The 18,000-nt window shown below is 32.4% G+C and overlaps 1 protein-coding gene across 2 annotated transcripts in view; it reads right to left on the bottom strand.

Moving 5' to 3' along the window:
* The window catches only part of LOC110100309 (uncharacterized protein sll0005), a 45,379-nt gene extending 27,759 nt beyond the window's left edge, over window positions 1-17,620 (bottom strand). Inside the window, exons 1-7 of one of the 2 annotated variants that reach the window (XM_020827752.2) lie at window positions 17,386-17,620; window positions 17,185-17,296; window positions 16,852-17,098; window positions 9,768-9,809; window positions 8,369-8,440; window positions 3,174-3,309; window positions 2,899-3,056 (exon numbers count right to left, since the gene is read on the bottom strand). In XM_020827752.2, coding sequence (XP_020683411.1) covers window positions 2,899-3,056; window positions 3,174-3,309; window positions 8,369-8,440; window positions 9,768-9,809; window positions 16,852-17,098; window positions 17,185-17,296; window positions 17,386-17,434 — 816 coding nt within the window. In that variant the 5' untranslated portion in view covers window positions 17,435-17,620. Of the gene's footprint in view, window positions 1-2,898; window positions 3,057-3,173; window positions 3,310-5,636; window positions 5,788-5,911; window positions 8,052-8,368; window positions 8,441-9,767; window positions 9,810-16,851; window positions 17,099-17,184; window positions 17,297-17,385 lie in introns of those variants that run through there. The other variant, XM_028699199.1, reaches the window with a different exon arrangement.
* Window positions 17,621-18,000: the final 380 nt, after the last annotated feature.

The raw sequence follows: 18,000 nt of genomic DNA, 5'->3' as shown, positions 1-18,000 counted from the left end.
TTTTTAGCTTAGCAATGCAGATGATGGAGAGGTGTAGAAATACCCGCCAACATCATTGAAGATATTCAGGTAAAGTCAAAAACTACATATTTGATGCTGCTATTGTTTCCACTCAGATTCATGTATATAATATTCTTATGCCCCAATTTTGCTAACGGAGTGAAGCAGTTTTAGAATGCTTCCACATGGACTATTGTACATAGTACATACAACTGCAGGTTATTACCATTGATGTAAAATGTACCGTGGGCTTTTACCTTTTCTATTCGAACATGTTTTCAACGCCACTGTGCTATGCATAAAGGAAAACACTGATTCTTGTCAAAGGACAGTGCAAAGCAAAGCAGCACTTCAATTAATTAAAAGGATATTTACTAATATTTACATACATTAATTATACAAGTAGCAAAGTTTAAGAACAACTATATTGACAAGTCAAGGTGTATGAAGTATCAAACTAGATGATGAAGCCAAAATAATATGAAATTATTGGGACATGAGCAACAATAATATGTAGAATCATAAAAATACGACTTGAAACTTAGAATTTGGCATCAAACTAATTCCTCTAAAAAGGGCTAGGAGAAAACACTTGCACACTTAATATGCCACAACTCAATACAAACAAAAAGAAAATAGAAAAGATAGTAACAAAATTCATATCAGTAATCATTTTAAAAAAGCGGCGGCGACAATTACAAGTTAAAGATTAATAAAAATAAAAAATGAAAGTAATTATCTAATCAAAGCATGGTTGCAATATCAAAACAGATCAGAGTGGGTGTTTGCAACATTACCCCTACACTCAAAAGAGGTTGCTCGAGTGACTTGAGATCATAACTTCAATTTCACAATGAAAGCAACCTAACCATTGCTCTAAGCCAACCAATCTATTCAAACATGTAAAAATCAATAGAACCAAAGATATTCTAGAATTAAAGCCAATACTTGAAGCAATATGCACTTCAGTAATGAAGTGAATTCCCAACTGTTTTATAGGGCCACATTTTGCAGAAGCTCTTATTAAAAAAATGTAAAATCTATCTTTAAAATTCTGCAAAAGCCCCAAGTTTTTTTTACCATTACCAACATTCAAATAACATGTGGTTGTATAGGTTATAAATTCAAAAATGATATTGGGGCGTATTGTGGTAATAGTTATCGAGTTACAAGATCGTTAGGTACTTTCATGGATTTCAAAGTGAATCTAGAAAAGTTGGTGGAAATAGTTAAGATTTAAGCAAATCAATAGAATTGTACGCAATTTACTCCTTAAAGTATCATTCCTCATGCTTACAGCATAAGAACAACCAAACGAGCAAAGTTTTTTCCACCATCCTCATCATAAAGAACCCTCATATGATAGTTCTACATCTATTTCATGAGCTATATAAAAATCTATATGTATTCCCCACCCTCTTTGATAAACACTTAATCAAATTTTATAATGCCAATTCCTGCAACCATTAGACATCCTTACATCTCTACCACCACATTTCTAAAGTTATTCTTTCCACAAGACAAACACCACAAAAATTCAAAAGAATACTTCATGCGTTTGTAATGAAGTTTATACCTGAATGCACACTTACTGACTAGGGTATATGTGATTAAACACATTTAATTGCGATTGTCATAGATTGTAACTTAAATAGGCAATTCATATCCATCTCTAACAACATCATAAGAATGGCTTAGCACATATAGTATCAAAAGGCTTAATATAGTGTGTGCAACATGCCATTTGGATCAAGCCTTGCCTATTACACAGACAGTAAGCAACACACCAAAGTCAAGCTAAGAGGCCTAGTTGACCCTAATAGCTGACCTGCACTCACGACAGCCTCCAAATGCATATACTCTGAGAGGTAACACCTAACTACATCAAAGATGATGAATAACTACAGCTGCTTGAGGAATAGGGACTCAAGGTATGTAGTATAGAGCCAAAGCATTAAATCTAATGTGGCTTGGGCAGTAGTTGATTGTGAGTATGCCCCTAAATATTCTTAAATGTAAATGTTGATATGATGCTAATTAGTTTGAAACTGATCAGAAGTTTGGAATTTCACATTAGAAAAATCAAGGCTTAAGTGTCTAGAAAAATGGTAATGACATGTATTTTGCCTAATATTGTTAACATACTCTAACATTTACAAACCGAGTATGTCAAGTTTTAAAATGAAAAAAAAAAAATCAAGCATTAATCATTGAGAAAACTAAGAATGCCGTCATTTTAAAACCAGCATTGTATCTTCCAACGCGTCATTGTTGCATCATATTTTCTTGGGAAGAATATTTTTAGGGAAAAATTTGTAAAATAAGTTACCTCCAAGTGTAAGTCATAACTTACAATCACGACAAATCTAAGATATTTTTTAATATAGAACCCTAGAGTATTGTGTCATCTGGTCGCTTGATGAATCAAAATACGGGCCTTCAGAATAATTTTTAAATATGAGCATTTAACTTCTTTGGAAATTCTTCAAATTTTGGGCAACACAGAGCACACTTTTATTTTACTTGATGTATTGGGAGATAAGTGAAGCACTTCTTTTGTGCTTCACGTTATTTCACTTCAAAAGCACACTTAAGTGTACTTTTAGCCATTAGCTTCTAACAAATCAAATGATCATACCCATGCCATATATTAGAGAATAGTCTGCAACACTACATAAACATAGAGTCTTAACAGAAAAAAGGTTGATCTGGGCATAAATACCGTGTAAAATTAGATAAAAAGCTTCTAGTATAAAGAAGGTTGAAGTTGAACGTCATTAGCACTTACAACTTCCAAATGACCAAGTCCAAAATATTGAGACTATTCAAGGAGCAATTCAATTATATATATATATATATATATATAGAGATAGATAAAATAAGAAATTGTTATCAAACCATCTCATTAACCGCAACCAACAAATCCTTCCTAGCCTTGGCAAAGCGCTTCAGTTGCCCCCCAATCATATGAAACAGCAGAGCATCAAGGGTTAGCGTGAGCGCCATACCAGGTCTTTGGACTTTGACAGCTACAAGCTCCCCAGAAAGTAGATGAGCTGCATGACTTGACATATCAAATGAATGCATTTAGATGCAGAGAGAATTGATGATATTCAACAAGTATAGAAACAATATGTATAACTCAAACATTGACAAAAATGGGAAACACTAACCTTTATAAACTTGCCCTAGTGATGCAGCCGCAATGGGTTCTGGACTTATATCAGAAAATATATCAAAAATTGGTGCTCCCAGCTGAGATTCAATTGATTTGATTGCAATATGAGAAGGAAATGGGGGTATTTGATCCTGCTTATAAACTAATGTTAGGATATCATGTCAATGTATAGGGCAAATCATGATGAATTGGATGAATTGGATGAATTAATTCAGTGATTAATTTCTTAGCCACATTATTATAGCCTAATTTATGGTTTTATAATTTACAGAGGCGGTAATAATCATTCAAAATAGTCTAGGAAATATAGTGTTTATTATGAGGGAAACCTCTAATCAAAGTCAGTAAAATTATTTGTGCAATTAAGTATCATCATCACATCACCATTATCCCAACTATTCAACATCATTTTATAGCTGAAACAAAGTATGTTTAACATAATTGGGGAAATGAAAAACAAGTCATGTCCATATACATTGGGCCCTTTTTTTCAGGGCCTATTCAGTCTAAATTTAAGACTCTGGGCTTAAGAAACCTTCATTGTTATACAAAGCTTCCCTTGTTAGAACTTAGAAGCCACGAATTCCCTTATCCAAGGAGCTTCACAAAAGCCAATATTCAAAAAGATTTTGATACTTTAACCTGAACTCACAGGGGTTTACCATCCATTTGGAAGCAATGCTTAGCTCAACTCCAGAACATTAAATCAAAGGGCCTATGTAAGAACCGGTCTGGCCGGCTAAAGTGAACCAGCTAGTTAATAAAATGGGCAAAGCAGGCGGGCTAACCGCGAGAGCGGAAGCATAGGGCAGAAGTCGAATCGCAAAATTGGGCAAGGATATGCATTTGAATGCAAAAAGTAGCGACACCTTGGGAGTCATATCTTCATTTCACTCGTTCTTTTTCATTGTTATGACAAAAGAAGCAAACCGAAAGAAGGGTGTAGAGAGGAAGAGGAAGAAAGAGGAAGGTATGTTCATTAAATTTCTTTTTTAATTTATGTGCAAAACATCATATGATTTTTAATCTAAGAAATGATGAATGTTCAGTTAAAGTTTAAGGGAAGAAAATCTGGAAATAAAAAAAATAAAAAAAAGAATTTGGGTTTTTTGAATTCCTTCTAAAATAAGTGATTTTATTTGAGGTTATATACTTTCATTTTTTCGTTTCTTTAGTTGATGAAATAAAAAGAAAATATTTTTTGATTTTTTATTGGAAGAATGAAGAATCCAAGTGATATAAACTTTGGCTCAATGGTGGACAAAGGAAGAATTTCAAAGAAGGAAGGAACGTTTTGGTGAGTTAAATAATATAAGAAATGAGATATTTTATCGAATATAGAAATAATAATAATAATCAAATTTAAATTTAAGATTTTAAAGCAAATAATTAGAGAGATAGTAAGTTTGAGATATTATGATATTTAAATAAAATATGAATTTTAATTGAAAATGCTAATTAGAAAATGAATTATACAAACAAGGAATTGAATCGTTAGTGCTACATATTAATAATATAGAAAATATTAATTAAATAAAAATATAGAATAGGAGAGAGAGAAAGCAATTTATAATTGAAATTTTAATTATTAGAATAATGGTATTTTATGTAATAATTTTAATATTTACCAAGTATATTATATAGGTGTTAAGCTGGCGTCAGAGTGGTGACTAAAACAAATTGTCAGGACATCCGATTTCAAGGTGAGTACTCATGTCTTTTAATTACAGTAATGATTTTATTCTTTCTTAAATTAAATGCATTGAAAGATACTGATATCTGCTTATTGTTTATAAGTTTTTATAGCAAATTAGATTATGATTCGTCTTTTTCATACTCAATGATTGATCATGTTGAACCAAATAAAACTAAATATGTCATAAATTACATTTTTATAGAAAGTAAATGAAATGATATCATATACTACGCTTGCATGTGCATATTGAGTGATGGAACACACCTTATAGTATTGGCTAGGGAAGCAATGTATCGTGCACGTTAAAAGGAAAATATTATGGAAAAGAAAAAGGAAAAGAAAAAAGAGTATCTTCATTGATATTAAATTAGACGGTGGGTCCTGTGACGGTTGTATTATTTATGAGAAATGAGAAATATATATATATATATTGAAAGCCTCGATGAAATGATAGGATTAAAGGTAATTATCTTATGATATAAAATGAAAAAAAAAATCATGCATATTATTTCAATTGCTTTGAGTTACTATAATTTAGAAGCATGCTTTACTTACTGAGTTGTGCTTACTTTTAGTTGGTCTAACATTTTTAGGTATAATTTATTATAATCAAAATGAATAGAAGATGTGAAAATATGAACCATAGATGTGGCACGCCAGAAGAAAGGTACTTAAATCATTTTATATCAGTTTACATTTTTTAAGTTTAGTGGCTCTTTCAGTGTATTGAAGATAGATTTAGTAATTGAGAATCTAATCTACCATCTGACCGTCTGTTTCCGCCTCATTAATTAGAGCCTCCGAGCTGGGTCGTGACAGCCTATACCTATTGCCAACGATAAAGGCACAAGTTGTAGCTGATCCAAGAGGTAGGCCCATATAGACAAAGTAGTGAAATGGGTACTACAAACGCCTGCAGGTAGAACTACTTCAGAAAAGTGGCTACATCAAAACCACAGCATTCGGTTGCAAAAAGCATAGACTGACTATAATACATGAACTTGTTATAATATTGATTACAATAAATTAAGTGCAACCTGCATCGCAGATGGATCAGCACTCATAATAGCACAAATTGGGCTGGAGTATATACTAGACATTGAAGATCTGTTTGTTTCTATTAAAGTTCCGAAACAGTTCAGATCTCAGCTCCAAATCATGTTTAAGCATTTGTTTGGTAGAAAGTTGATGCAAATGGGTTCATACCTGTGAAACGCTTCAGAAAGGTGAGAACTAGGTCTAAATCGATGGATGTTGGAAGTAAACTTCAATTTTGCTTTTGTACGTGAGACATAGTGAATAGCATAATTCGTGAGAAGATTAGCTTGGTGGAGATTTGTCAGGCTAATTAAAAACTAATTGAATTATTATGATGATAAAATTGCCTAATTAATCATTGATCAATGAAGTAAAAATTAATTAAACAAGTTTTATAATCAGCATATTAGATTAACCAGATTAAAAGGCAAGGTAACCATTAATTAATGACAAAGATAATAAATCAATACCAATTTTAAAAATTGAAATTAATTAGGCCAACTAGTTATCAATTAAATATGGCAATAAGTAAGTATACTTAGTGACCAATAATTAGTTATAAATGTAATAAAATATCCTAATATTAGGATAACAATTCACTAATTACTAGGAAAATTTAGTATAAACAATCTTTTAATATATTAATTAAATTTAATTAGGGATTAATTAGGCTAGATTGCAATTAATTGTCATTTGGAGATTAAATTATTCTAACTTTAATTGCAAAATTTAATTAGTCTGATGAAGAATGTATTGGTTAATGATTAAAATATAAAATTAGCCTAAATTCTCTATAACTCACTGCATCACTTTAGCCAATAACACAAATATCACATGTCATGGCATGAGGCATGAATGGCGCACCCTTCATACAATTAGTGATGTGAAGCATAAGTGTGCAAAACATGTTAACACGTGTTACATAGCATGTCTACCCTTAACACATGTTAAGCACATTAATTAATAATAGGTGAGTATCGGTGCTAATAAATTTTAAATGTTGATAATAATTATATTAAATTGAAAGGAGCAAATGAAATGTCATGTCATGTGAGATAAATTGGCAGACTATGATGACTTGCGCATTGCGAGGCACAAGTTCTAATAAGATGAACCTAAATAAAGAAAATAAGAGAGTTCCCAACTCTCGATACTAAAAAGTTGATACTACAAAATTCAACATTAAGATCGAAGGGTCTGTCCAAACTTTATCAAAATTGTTAAGGCCGATGGCCAGGTGACAATCTAATAATATAAATGTGTCACAAGCCTACATGCATTATATGACATCTCTAAGAAATTAATGAGAAACAATGGAAATGAAAATGGTGCAAATAATTGATAAGTAGAACTTCATGATTTAATATTTGACATGCATTTTATTTTCTTATATTAAATCTTATTATTTAAGTATCAAAGCAAGTCTCGCTTTAAAGTTTGTTACTATAGTAAGCTAGCTATATTCTTTAATCAGAAATGCTCATGTTAGTTCAGAAAAAAGTATGCATATTATTATTATTATTATTATTATTATGTTTGAACCTTATATTAAAACTGTTTATCCTGTTAGGTGTTTAGCTCATCAGATATTATGATGAATATTTTTAAGATGAAAAGGCACACGTGGGACCATAGGTAGGTTGCTCAATCATTATGTATCTTGGTATTATGGATGGATGCACAGTTTTAAGATGTAATATAGAAAAGAATTGTGCATAATATAAAATATGTATAAATTTTTTTTTATATAATTATTAGAAACTTTGAACTTTATTTTGATAAATTAAAGTATACATGGTTTCGAATTAATGATCATGATGAATATGATAAAGGATAATAAATATTTTTGTGATGAATTAAATAGACTAATTTTCTACTCACTTGATGGCATTGAACCTAAATCATACTATTTCAGAACTTTAAAACGTTACAATTTCATTCAAATTTAAAAAATTTTCATAGTATATATCCTCCTTTCTCCAACACCGGAATATCTTTTATGCATTATCGCATGTTAATTTCTTGTAATAAAAAGGAGACTGATCTTGTGTGTTTGAATTAACACCTACTTCTTGCTACTAGGCATCACCTAATTCAGACATCAGAATAAGTAGTTTACTCTCCTTTAACAAAAATGTACCAGGATGTCAATATCTTACCTTGATTGGCCATTATTCCAAATAAATTGAACTTGACCAAAAGCAATAGCTCGGAATAAAGAGAGCACCAGAAGCAGCAACTAGTCAAAGAAAACTGCAGTAGCAATGCCCAAGCTATTGATAGCCGTGTCAAAGAAACATTCAAGGTGAATGATTGGAAAATGTTCACAAAAATAGTTTAGAAAATAAAGAAGATGTGGAACTTATTAGAGACCTTGTTTCGCAAATGAAAACACCAAAAGAGTAAAATAAGACATTCATATACAATCAAGACAATACAGAAATAAGCTTAAATACCAGCAACTTGGAAAGCTCTTGACAATATGCCTTGGGCAAGATATCAGGCCGCGTGCTCAGTGCTTGTCCAAGCTACAACAAAAAATGTCAAAATACTTACCAACTTTGTGTTTGATTTAAAGAGTAAATAAACATCTAGAGGTAGCGCTGATCATCTGTAAGAATTGATGAATTTATAAGAGAAACATTACAAACAACACAATAACTTCTATATTTACTTTAAGTGATTTCCCAAGGTGACAGCAATAGACCAAAATCAACAACAGAGAACAATCCATTGAAGAACCGTTACAAACTGAAATTAATGTTTTATCATATACAAGCAGATCCATCAGCATAAGCTTTATCCAAAATATTTATAGGTAGCTTTATGAATCATAATTTTTCATTCATTCCTACCGAAAAGTTACAACAACTATCATCAATTGTATTATTGCATTACAGACACCTTCCAGTTAGCATGCACATTAAGTAAAATGTCATCCTCTAAGGTAGACAATGGTCCTTTATATGGAGTCTTAGAACTTCATGATATGCATTTGTAATGCAATCCATCCAACTAATGTACTAAGAGTTAAATAGTTCACATATCAAATTAACCTGAAGAAAATTAAATATATATTTCTCCAAGAATTGTTGGACAGTCATAGCAACAATATTGAAAATTGCAAAATCTTTACTATGAAGTTAACACGTGCTTCTATAGAGATGCATTGAGGGGGAAAAATTCCAAATAATAAAGCACCAAAATCTCTGCTGCACTGCTATGAACATAAGGAAAAAAAAAATGATATAACATGATTTAGACATGACAACTGCAACAGATGTTCAAAAAGTATGATACATGAACCCTTGGATGCCGCTTGTTTTACACATAATACGTTATCTAAACTACAAATCCAATATGAAGTATAAATGCTTCTAGTTAGTTTACATATAAACAAATGTAAGAGTTTCTATCTATATTTACATAATCAACTATATTACTCAAGATATTATCTTATCCACATGTAATATATATGAACGTGGTGCAATGAAGTATCAATTAGTAGAGAATATAAAAGAGAAGCCTTAACTAGTGCCTAGAAGTCTTCAAATTGTAGTAACATTACTATCAAAGTTTCAAAGGTACAGGAATGTTGACAAGCTTCAATCAGGGAAAACTTTTCAAAACAATGATAGTGACTCATATCAATAGAAATTTTCGTGGATGGCATTTGGCACACTATGAAGGCCGCAATAAATGAAAGAGGACTTTCTGTCTGAATTATAGAAAAAACTAACACAAGGAAAGCATCCTTTTGAATAACTAAATTGCAGGATTAATGAATAAACCATTAGCATCTTGAGTTGATAATAGCATATTTAAAAGAACAATATTGATAGAGTTTGGATATACCTTTGTATAGAAAGGTCCCAAGCTGATTAAGGTCTCCCGAAACTGAAGACATAAGCAAAAGGAAATATTATTGGTTCACATATTAAAGCTAACAGTTGTGACATATTTCATAAAATAAAGCTGAAGTTAGACGTAGGTTTCTTGAGGTTGGACCAAAGAACAATTAGGTCCTCCAAATTCAGGTAGGAAAGCGATTAGATCACACATTAATGAGATGAGAGATTTTCCCTCAAGTTCTCTAAAGGATTCTCTATGTTCTTTAAGCAACCATATGTAATAGTTAACAGAACGGAGGCCAATACAATGTGTTCTTAAATTTTAAAGGATATTTAATATTTTTAAATGAAGTTGGAGGAATAATGATGATATTTTTATAGCAATGGATATGACGGTGTTAATATCAATGAAATGCATCTTCCCTAAAAAACAGGGGTAAGGTGTTAATATCTAAATAATAAAAGGAAAAATAGGTGGGTCAAAGTATGTCAAATGTACATGATCTACAGAGACGGGCTTACTCCGGTAATTGTGTTCAACTTTAAGGCAACAAAGAGCATCCAAATTATATTGGCTAAAATGCCAAATAAATTACTAATCTATAAGGCATCATCCTCAGTGAATCAATAACTTCATAAATTGAAGGATAATGATGTTTATGATTTGAACCACCTAAGTTTAGTAATATAGATTTCAAAAACATTTTTAAAATTCCGCAAAAATACTTAAAGGCAAATGCACAACTTAAAGCAAATCCTGGATTTAGCAAAGGCGCCAAAAAATTTTTAAGGAATTAAATTCATAAATTGCTTTAAAAACAAATGGCTATCATTAAATATTGTGACAGATTACAACAAATGCCTATTCCAAATAATAAACATAGATCTAAGTATGAATCAATTAATTTGTGTAACAATGTTGAGGAGATTCCAAAACTAACTCCCCTTAAATTGTTGCTCCTTAACAAATTTTATTAAATAAAACATAAAAAAGGTCATCATCCTGAAGGCTCTTCAGACAATTGAGGCTAATCATGCCATGAGTTAACTATATTTGATTAGCACGTTATTTGGTTTACTTACTAATACCTTGGGCTAGGTGAGCAACATCAAACAACTTTCGGTCTAAAATTGAAATAGAAACAACTAATGCAATCAAAATAAAAGCATTTTTTCTTTGATAGGTAGCACCCATAACCTAAAGAATGAAAGGTATATCTTATTCATTTTCTTTTCATTTGTTGCAATAAACTCATACTCATTATGGAATTTATAAAGTATTTTGTGCTGTGAATGGCTAAACTTCAAACTTTATTATATCTCATTATGATTAAAATGAATTGGGAAGAGTAAAATTGTATTTAAATATGGTTTGTATGTTTATGTGTATATAAATACACACATACATACAAAAGCTTCACTTTGAAGTTGAATTGCATAGTGTCCAATCATATCCTTATACTTCAACACAAATCTTTCATACCTTCTTTTAATATATCTTGCCCAAGTTTCACAAAACTTTTACGGGATAAACTCCCAACACATTAAGTCTATGTTTTCAACAACTTGGCTCTTCCATTTTTCATTCATTCAAATTTCAAACTTTTGCTGGAGTAATAATAAATCCATCAATTGTGCGCCATCTCCATTGAGTTCATGATCGAAAAGTAGCCACTATCTTTCAAGTTGTTCATCGATAGTATTGGCCAATTCTACAACAGCAGCATTGGGATCATGTTCCAAATTCAGCAATTTTAATTGAAGAAAGAAGAAATGCAATAATTTGGAAGAGGAAGAAAAAGGTAGATGCCTCGGAAAGATGGAAGAGAAACAATAAGGCTTCTTCTAGGACCTTGCATGTTTGTAATTCTCCTTGGATCAAGTTGAATAACAACAACAACAACAACAAGCCTTCGTCCCACTCGTGGGTTCAGATATTCTACATGGATCAAATTGAACAATAACAAAAAATGTTTATTGATGGGATAAAATCTTACACACCCATTCTATCTCATCTCTTTTTTCATTTCAATTCTACAACAGTTTATGAATCACTTATCTCTTATTTTACATGTTTGAAAGTTGGTCTCCAAGCATCTAAATATAAGAAATGTAGAGAAATGTTTTGGATGTTAAAAATTCAACGTTCATATCAATTCTTGCCCTTCTATCCTGCATATCAAGGATGATTTCTCTTCTTTGCATTCTCTTAGCTCTATTTATTATTCTTCTATAGCTAAAGTAGTTGCCTCCTAAGATCATTAAACAATATGTTAGGAGGAAGATCATAATTCTTACAACTAGATGCTCTTCTAAAATTGTTTTTACACTCTGATAGTATTAAGGCTATTGATCCATTTGCATCCTTTTTCTTTTCACAATATAATGATATTTATTTCCATAGTTAGGCATAAAAACTATAAGCTAAAGAATACAGTATCACGCCCAATCATCAGGAAAACAGTACTCTTTAATACGTAGTTTGCTATTCTTTCAGTTTGGGTTGGCTTTTCTTTGCATGCATCTCCATTATCACATTAAAAATTGTGTGTTTCTTGGAGGAAAACAAGAATACAACTATTTTTCACAAAATTATTAATTGGAAGAGAAAGTTTAATGTTATTCATTAAATTCATGATGATAGTGATATATTGTTTGACCAAAAAGATATTTTGAAAGGTTTTACCACCGGTTACAAGAATCTTTTCAACAACTAAAGTGTTAATAAACATGTTGACTTTCATCAATTATATCCTCGTGATAATGAGCCCTTTATCAGATCTGGTGATCCTTGCACTCAGGATAGATTAAATTTTGTCTTTTCCCTTGGAGTTAGCAAATCTCCGAACCCTAATGGGCTTTATCTAAAGTCTTTTTAGGATTTGTCGGATGCTATCCACTTAGATCTTATGGCTATATTCAATAATATAAATAATAGTAAAGCTTCTCTTGTTAGAGCGAGTTTGCCTGTTATTTTCTTAATTTATGTTAATTAATCATATATTTTAGGCCCACCAATTTTCTAAATAGTATTTTTAAAATTTTCACCAAAATAATCTCTATGAAACAAGAATCATCATGACTATACTACTAGATAATTCTTGAGGTAAATCTATCTCTAATAGACGTGCTTTGGATTGCTTGATAGTTGATCCCAAGTCTATCAATTTTAGTCTACGTTCAAAATTAAAGTGTATTTCTAGAAAGTTTTTTAGAACTGTGACTAGACTTTATTATTGAAGTGTTGAAAACAAATTTTTTAGCAAAATTCATAAGATGGATTAAACAGATCCTTTTTCATACTAACTTTTCTACCAGATGGAAATTATTTGTATGCCCAAAAAGTTCAATGGCCTTGGTATTCTTAATCCGGAGCTTTCAACTTTTCTCTTCTTAGGAGTTGGATCTTGAAGATGATTTAATCAATCATTTGTTCATAATTACAACTCAAGCTAAATATTCTAAAGAGAATATCCTTAGAATCAAAGCAAAAAATCTTCTTCTATGGCCCTATTTTCATTAGAAATATTAGGAAAGACTCTACTCTGATTTTTCATAATATATCTTGGAAAGTGGACAATGGCCACTCTAATAGCTTTTGGAAAGATAAATGGCTCTTGAACTTCTCCTTAGTCCTTAGCAATTAAATTCCATTATTTCTTTTAGTTTTCTTAGAATGTTGATTGATATGCTCTCACTTAATACAATTTAAAGGTTAGTTGGCGCATTCAGTGATATAGAAACAATTCCGAATGCTTTCCTTGATGAGGTGGAACATCTCTATGCACTTTTTATTGGTATTGATTCAAAAAAATATCTGAAGAGATTAATCAATTAAACCTTCTTTCTAGCGGCTACTCCATTAAATTACATTATAGCTTTCTAATCGGTGGTGGCATAATCTCTAATTGTAGATGGATTTGGAAGTCAATTGCTTCTATTAATTTTCATATTTTGATCAAAACATTGTTTTATAGAAAAATGCCTTCCAAGTTCCACTTTTCAAGCTCACATAATTTCTTCAACTACTTATAACCTTTGTAGTTTTGTATCTAAGAATGACTAATGGGGGTTTGGTGCGTATGATGTAATAAAATAACGAGGAGCTAATGAAAAAATCACTAGATTTGAAAAATGCTTAGATTTTATTTGATATAAAATTTAAACAGCCCATTGATTTACGCATGTATACGTGTCAAATCAAGTAATAAAATGATAGAGTAGAGTGTCGAACCCACAAGGAAGTGATCTACTATATTGCAACAAAATTATTACTGCTTACTGCAATTACAAGAATTTATCCTACTAAAATAAAAATGAGGTTTTTGAGTTCCGACCACTAAATGAAAATGAGTAAAATAGTTGATATAATTTTGATAAAAATATTTTGGACTGATATATGTAAATAACATATTTTTTCTAATAAAACTTTTAATTGTAGATGTGGATCAAAGCATGTGCATATTTAGATCTCTATCGATCTTATAGGAATAAAAAGAAAGATTGTTAGTACACCTACAATTTTACTATCTCCATAGAACCTACAATATTCAAACATCCTATGTCTAGGCATACCAATATTCCATTTCAATATTCCTAATTGTTCTATCGATGCTATACATCATATTAGGTTTTAACTACACACATGATCATTGTTTGTATTAAATGAAGAACAAAAGATATTAAAAACATCATTATATTCATTAAAGAACAAGAGTCTACATCAATACTTAATATGCTCTTTACATCATCAGCCCAGAACACAAGGTCTAGCAACACAGAATAAACAACAAGCAAACTCATATTCATTTTATTCATAAAAGAGAACTAAGTAGTTTATCATAAGGACGGATCTAAGTATCTTCTCTACACTCCTTCCTCCACTTACAGAGATGCTTACACAAACATAGGCTAGTCCCTTTAAAGATTGTATCTTGCACTTTGCTAACCTCTAGATTTTACTCTAAGGGGGCACTAAGGAAATACACTGAAAAAGTACTCAACTACACTTAGGGAACTAAACTCCACAAATAATAAAATTGACATTTATTTACAGTGAGTACAAAATCGGACTTGAGTGTCGCGGCGTTGGACAAAGTGGTGCTATGGCGGCGAGAAGTGAACTAACGCCTTGGCGCCAAAATGTTGGGTCCGTTGCAGCGTTGAGTGATGTGGCATGGTTACGACCCGAATCGGTGCGTCTTTCGCTAAGTCAATGCGGCTCTAAATAGTCGTAACTGCTCCGCTGCGACGTTGGAAAAAGTGACGATCCTACGTGAATTTTCCAGAGATACCCAATGATACGGCATTGATTTTGGGTGTAGCGGCACTGACGTCTGTGACACTGTGGTGCTTGCAAATAGATAAGGTTGGCGTCACCACGTTGAAATCAGCACTTTGGCATTGATCGATACGGTGTTGCGGCGTGAATCTTGTTGGCACTACCCAATACTTGTAAATTTCATTTTTTTTTCCTGCACAATTCCTATACAAACTCAACTAAAACGATACATTTATATTATATTTAACATAACAAAAATATTACACAATTAACACTTATTAATGACCCACGTATTTTCTTTGACTATGTTCAAATTTGCAACATTTGGACATGAACTTCAATCTATTCAAAATTAATTTTATTTAGCCATTAAATAATGTTCAATAGTTGAAGAAACAAACTTGGCGCCTAATGCCCTTAAGGGGCTTTGGGATACTCTTTTCTATTCTACTATATACAATATTTGTATTGAAAGAATTAATTCGACTTTCAACAAAAACGGAAGGACGAAGAGGCAATACGATTCAATATCATTTGATTGGCACATTTCTATGATCACTAAGCTGAGGGAAAAATAGCTCTTAGAATTGCAAAATAGTTGGGAGTTTCTATGCCTATCGGATTATCCTCAGCTCATTTATATGATGGCCACTTGATATCCTATTTGTATTTTATTGTTTTTTCATTGTTCTATTTCTTGTACTTGGCACTCGACTCCTGATCTTTAATGAGGAGTTTATATCCAACTTTTCATCGGAAAAAAATACATTTCGGAAGCATTAACCTTCATTGCTCAACCACTTTCAATCAATAACAAATCATAATATGCTCGTTAATACTATCCCAAGTGCTGTTATCAATTTTTAACAAGAAATGATTAAGCATCTACACAACAACTAATATTAAACAAGGCAACAATTATATAATTAAAATATTGCAAATTCACTTTTTCTATTACATTGCCTGTCATTTCCTACACATCATAGCATTGTTAAAACATGCCCGAAAATAATTTTCTTGATGTTCAAGCCAAATAAAATTTTACCTGAAATAAAAGTTAAACAAGTTCCCAACTATGACTAGATCAATACAAACTTTTTATATAGTCACAATAGATGATTTTATCAAATTACATGCCTCTTCAAGCCCAATGAAATTTAATTGCCTGGACCATTAGCCAAAATTCGTTTTTCCTAAGCATGCATAACCTTTTATCCATCAGCAATAACTTATTATTCCATTCCTCTAAACCTAACATTATAAATTAGCAACTTTACACAAACAGCACTAAGAGATATTACTTAAGACTTTTATATTGCTTATGCCTCAACGAAGCATACCGAAAACATTGTAATGCTTAATTTGGTAATTTGTTACTTCCCATTTGTTTTTGACATCCTGGACATACCAAAATTTAATATTCTCTTCAGGACTTCATGATCATGAAGAAAACACTTGCAGATAGTTGTTCTGTCATCTTTGTGTTGTAGCGGCAATTTTATTTCATAAAGCAGACCACAATATTAGCGAACAAAGCCTAACCCTCCCCACTGGAGAAAACCCATTCAAAACTTTTCCACATGCCCAAATTATTATACAGCATATCACGAGTTCCTAATAGAGGATTTCTATGTAAAACAACCAAACGTGTTCCTCTTCTCAGCTTGAAAGTACAAGATGGCCCCTTCTAATGTAAACAAAAAATATACCGGTAGTATTCATGCAGTATGTCATGGAAATACTAAAACCTACAAAAAAATGATCAGGCTTGCTGGCAAGTATAAACTACAAAAACATCAATTAATACCTTTACAGCTCGTTTATGGATGTCTTGAACAAAGAAATGCGAAATAGAAAGCTTGAACACCTGGAACGATATAATGGCAGCCCTATACAATGCCAAGAAAGGACCAAAGCGCGAGTACGCATACAAAGTCTTGGAGCCGTGCATTCCAAGCATGTGCCCAAACTCCGTCTCGAGCGACTGCTTCCGCCGCCTCGCATATTCTGCCGATGGCTTCTCGCCATGCACGCTGGTAAATACCGTCGAGAAGCTGCATTTGCCACCAAATTTTTTCCAAAAAATTTAAGCAAACTGCAATAATTGTAATGCAATTCTTGAATATAGGAATCAACTGACCTACGAGAAAAGGGCGGGGTTCGATCGTTCCTTTCTAGAAATCCGATGTCCAGCCCCATCTTCCATGATAGAAAAGCTTTTGAAAAGATACTAACATTGCTGACGAACAAACCTACAAGTTTAAAAGAAGAATAAAGAAGTCTTCATCTGGCTCAACAAGCAGATGAGGGGACATGGAAAATAAAGAAGACAGAAAAACACCATGAGAAACAAGATGCTTCCGGTGTCGAGGAAGAAGCGCATTCCTCATGGACTAGGGTTTTAGCGCTGGCACAGTTGTATCTCATGAGACGATGCAGAATCGGGTGGGAAGTGTGAGAGATTGAGAGTTGCGTTGCTTGACAGTGGAGATAGCGGAGGGCTAACCGGAAGGACCGCTTCGGTGGCGAAAAGGGCAGAAAGCCAGAGCGGTTAGGTGCAGTGAGCGACTACTCGACTGCGTTTTAGGCGGGCAATATGCCTCATAAATTGGAATAATTATTAGGTCAACTTGACGTCAAAAATATGTCGTCACGAGCTACGTGCTCTTATTCTTTACTGTGCTGCCCGATGATCTGATCCGGACTGGAACCCGGGATTGCTATGTTCGCGTATTGCTCGGTATTGTTATGTATTACTCGGTATTGCTCGGTATTGCTAGGTATTGCTTGGCAATAATGAGAAATACCGCTCTGTGAAGATCAATACCGAGCAATACCGAATAATACCTATCAAAACTCGGTATTTCTCAGTATTGGTCTTCACATAGCGGTATTTCTCATTATTTCCCGAGCAAAATCGACCAATAACTAGCAATACCGAGCAATACGCGAACAT

This window comes from Dendrobium catenatum, unplaced genomic scaffold, assembly GCF_001605985.2.
Source record: "Dendrobium catenatum unplaced genomic scaffold, ASM160598v2 fragScaff_scaffold_1220, whole genome shotgun sequence".
Taxonomy (NCBI): Eukaryota; Viridiplantae; Streptophyta; class Magnoliopsida; order Asparagales; family Orchidaceae; genus Dendrobium; species Dendrobium catenatum.
The sequence above is the reverse complement of the archived record's forward strand: the minus strand, read 5'-3'. Positions and strand labels throughout refer to the sequence as shown.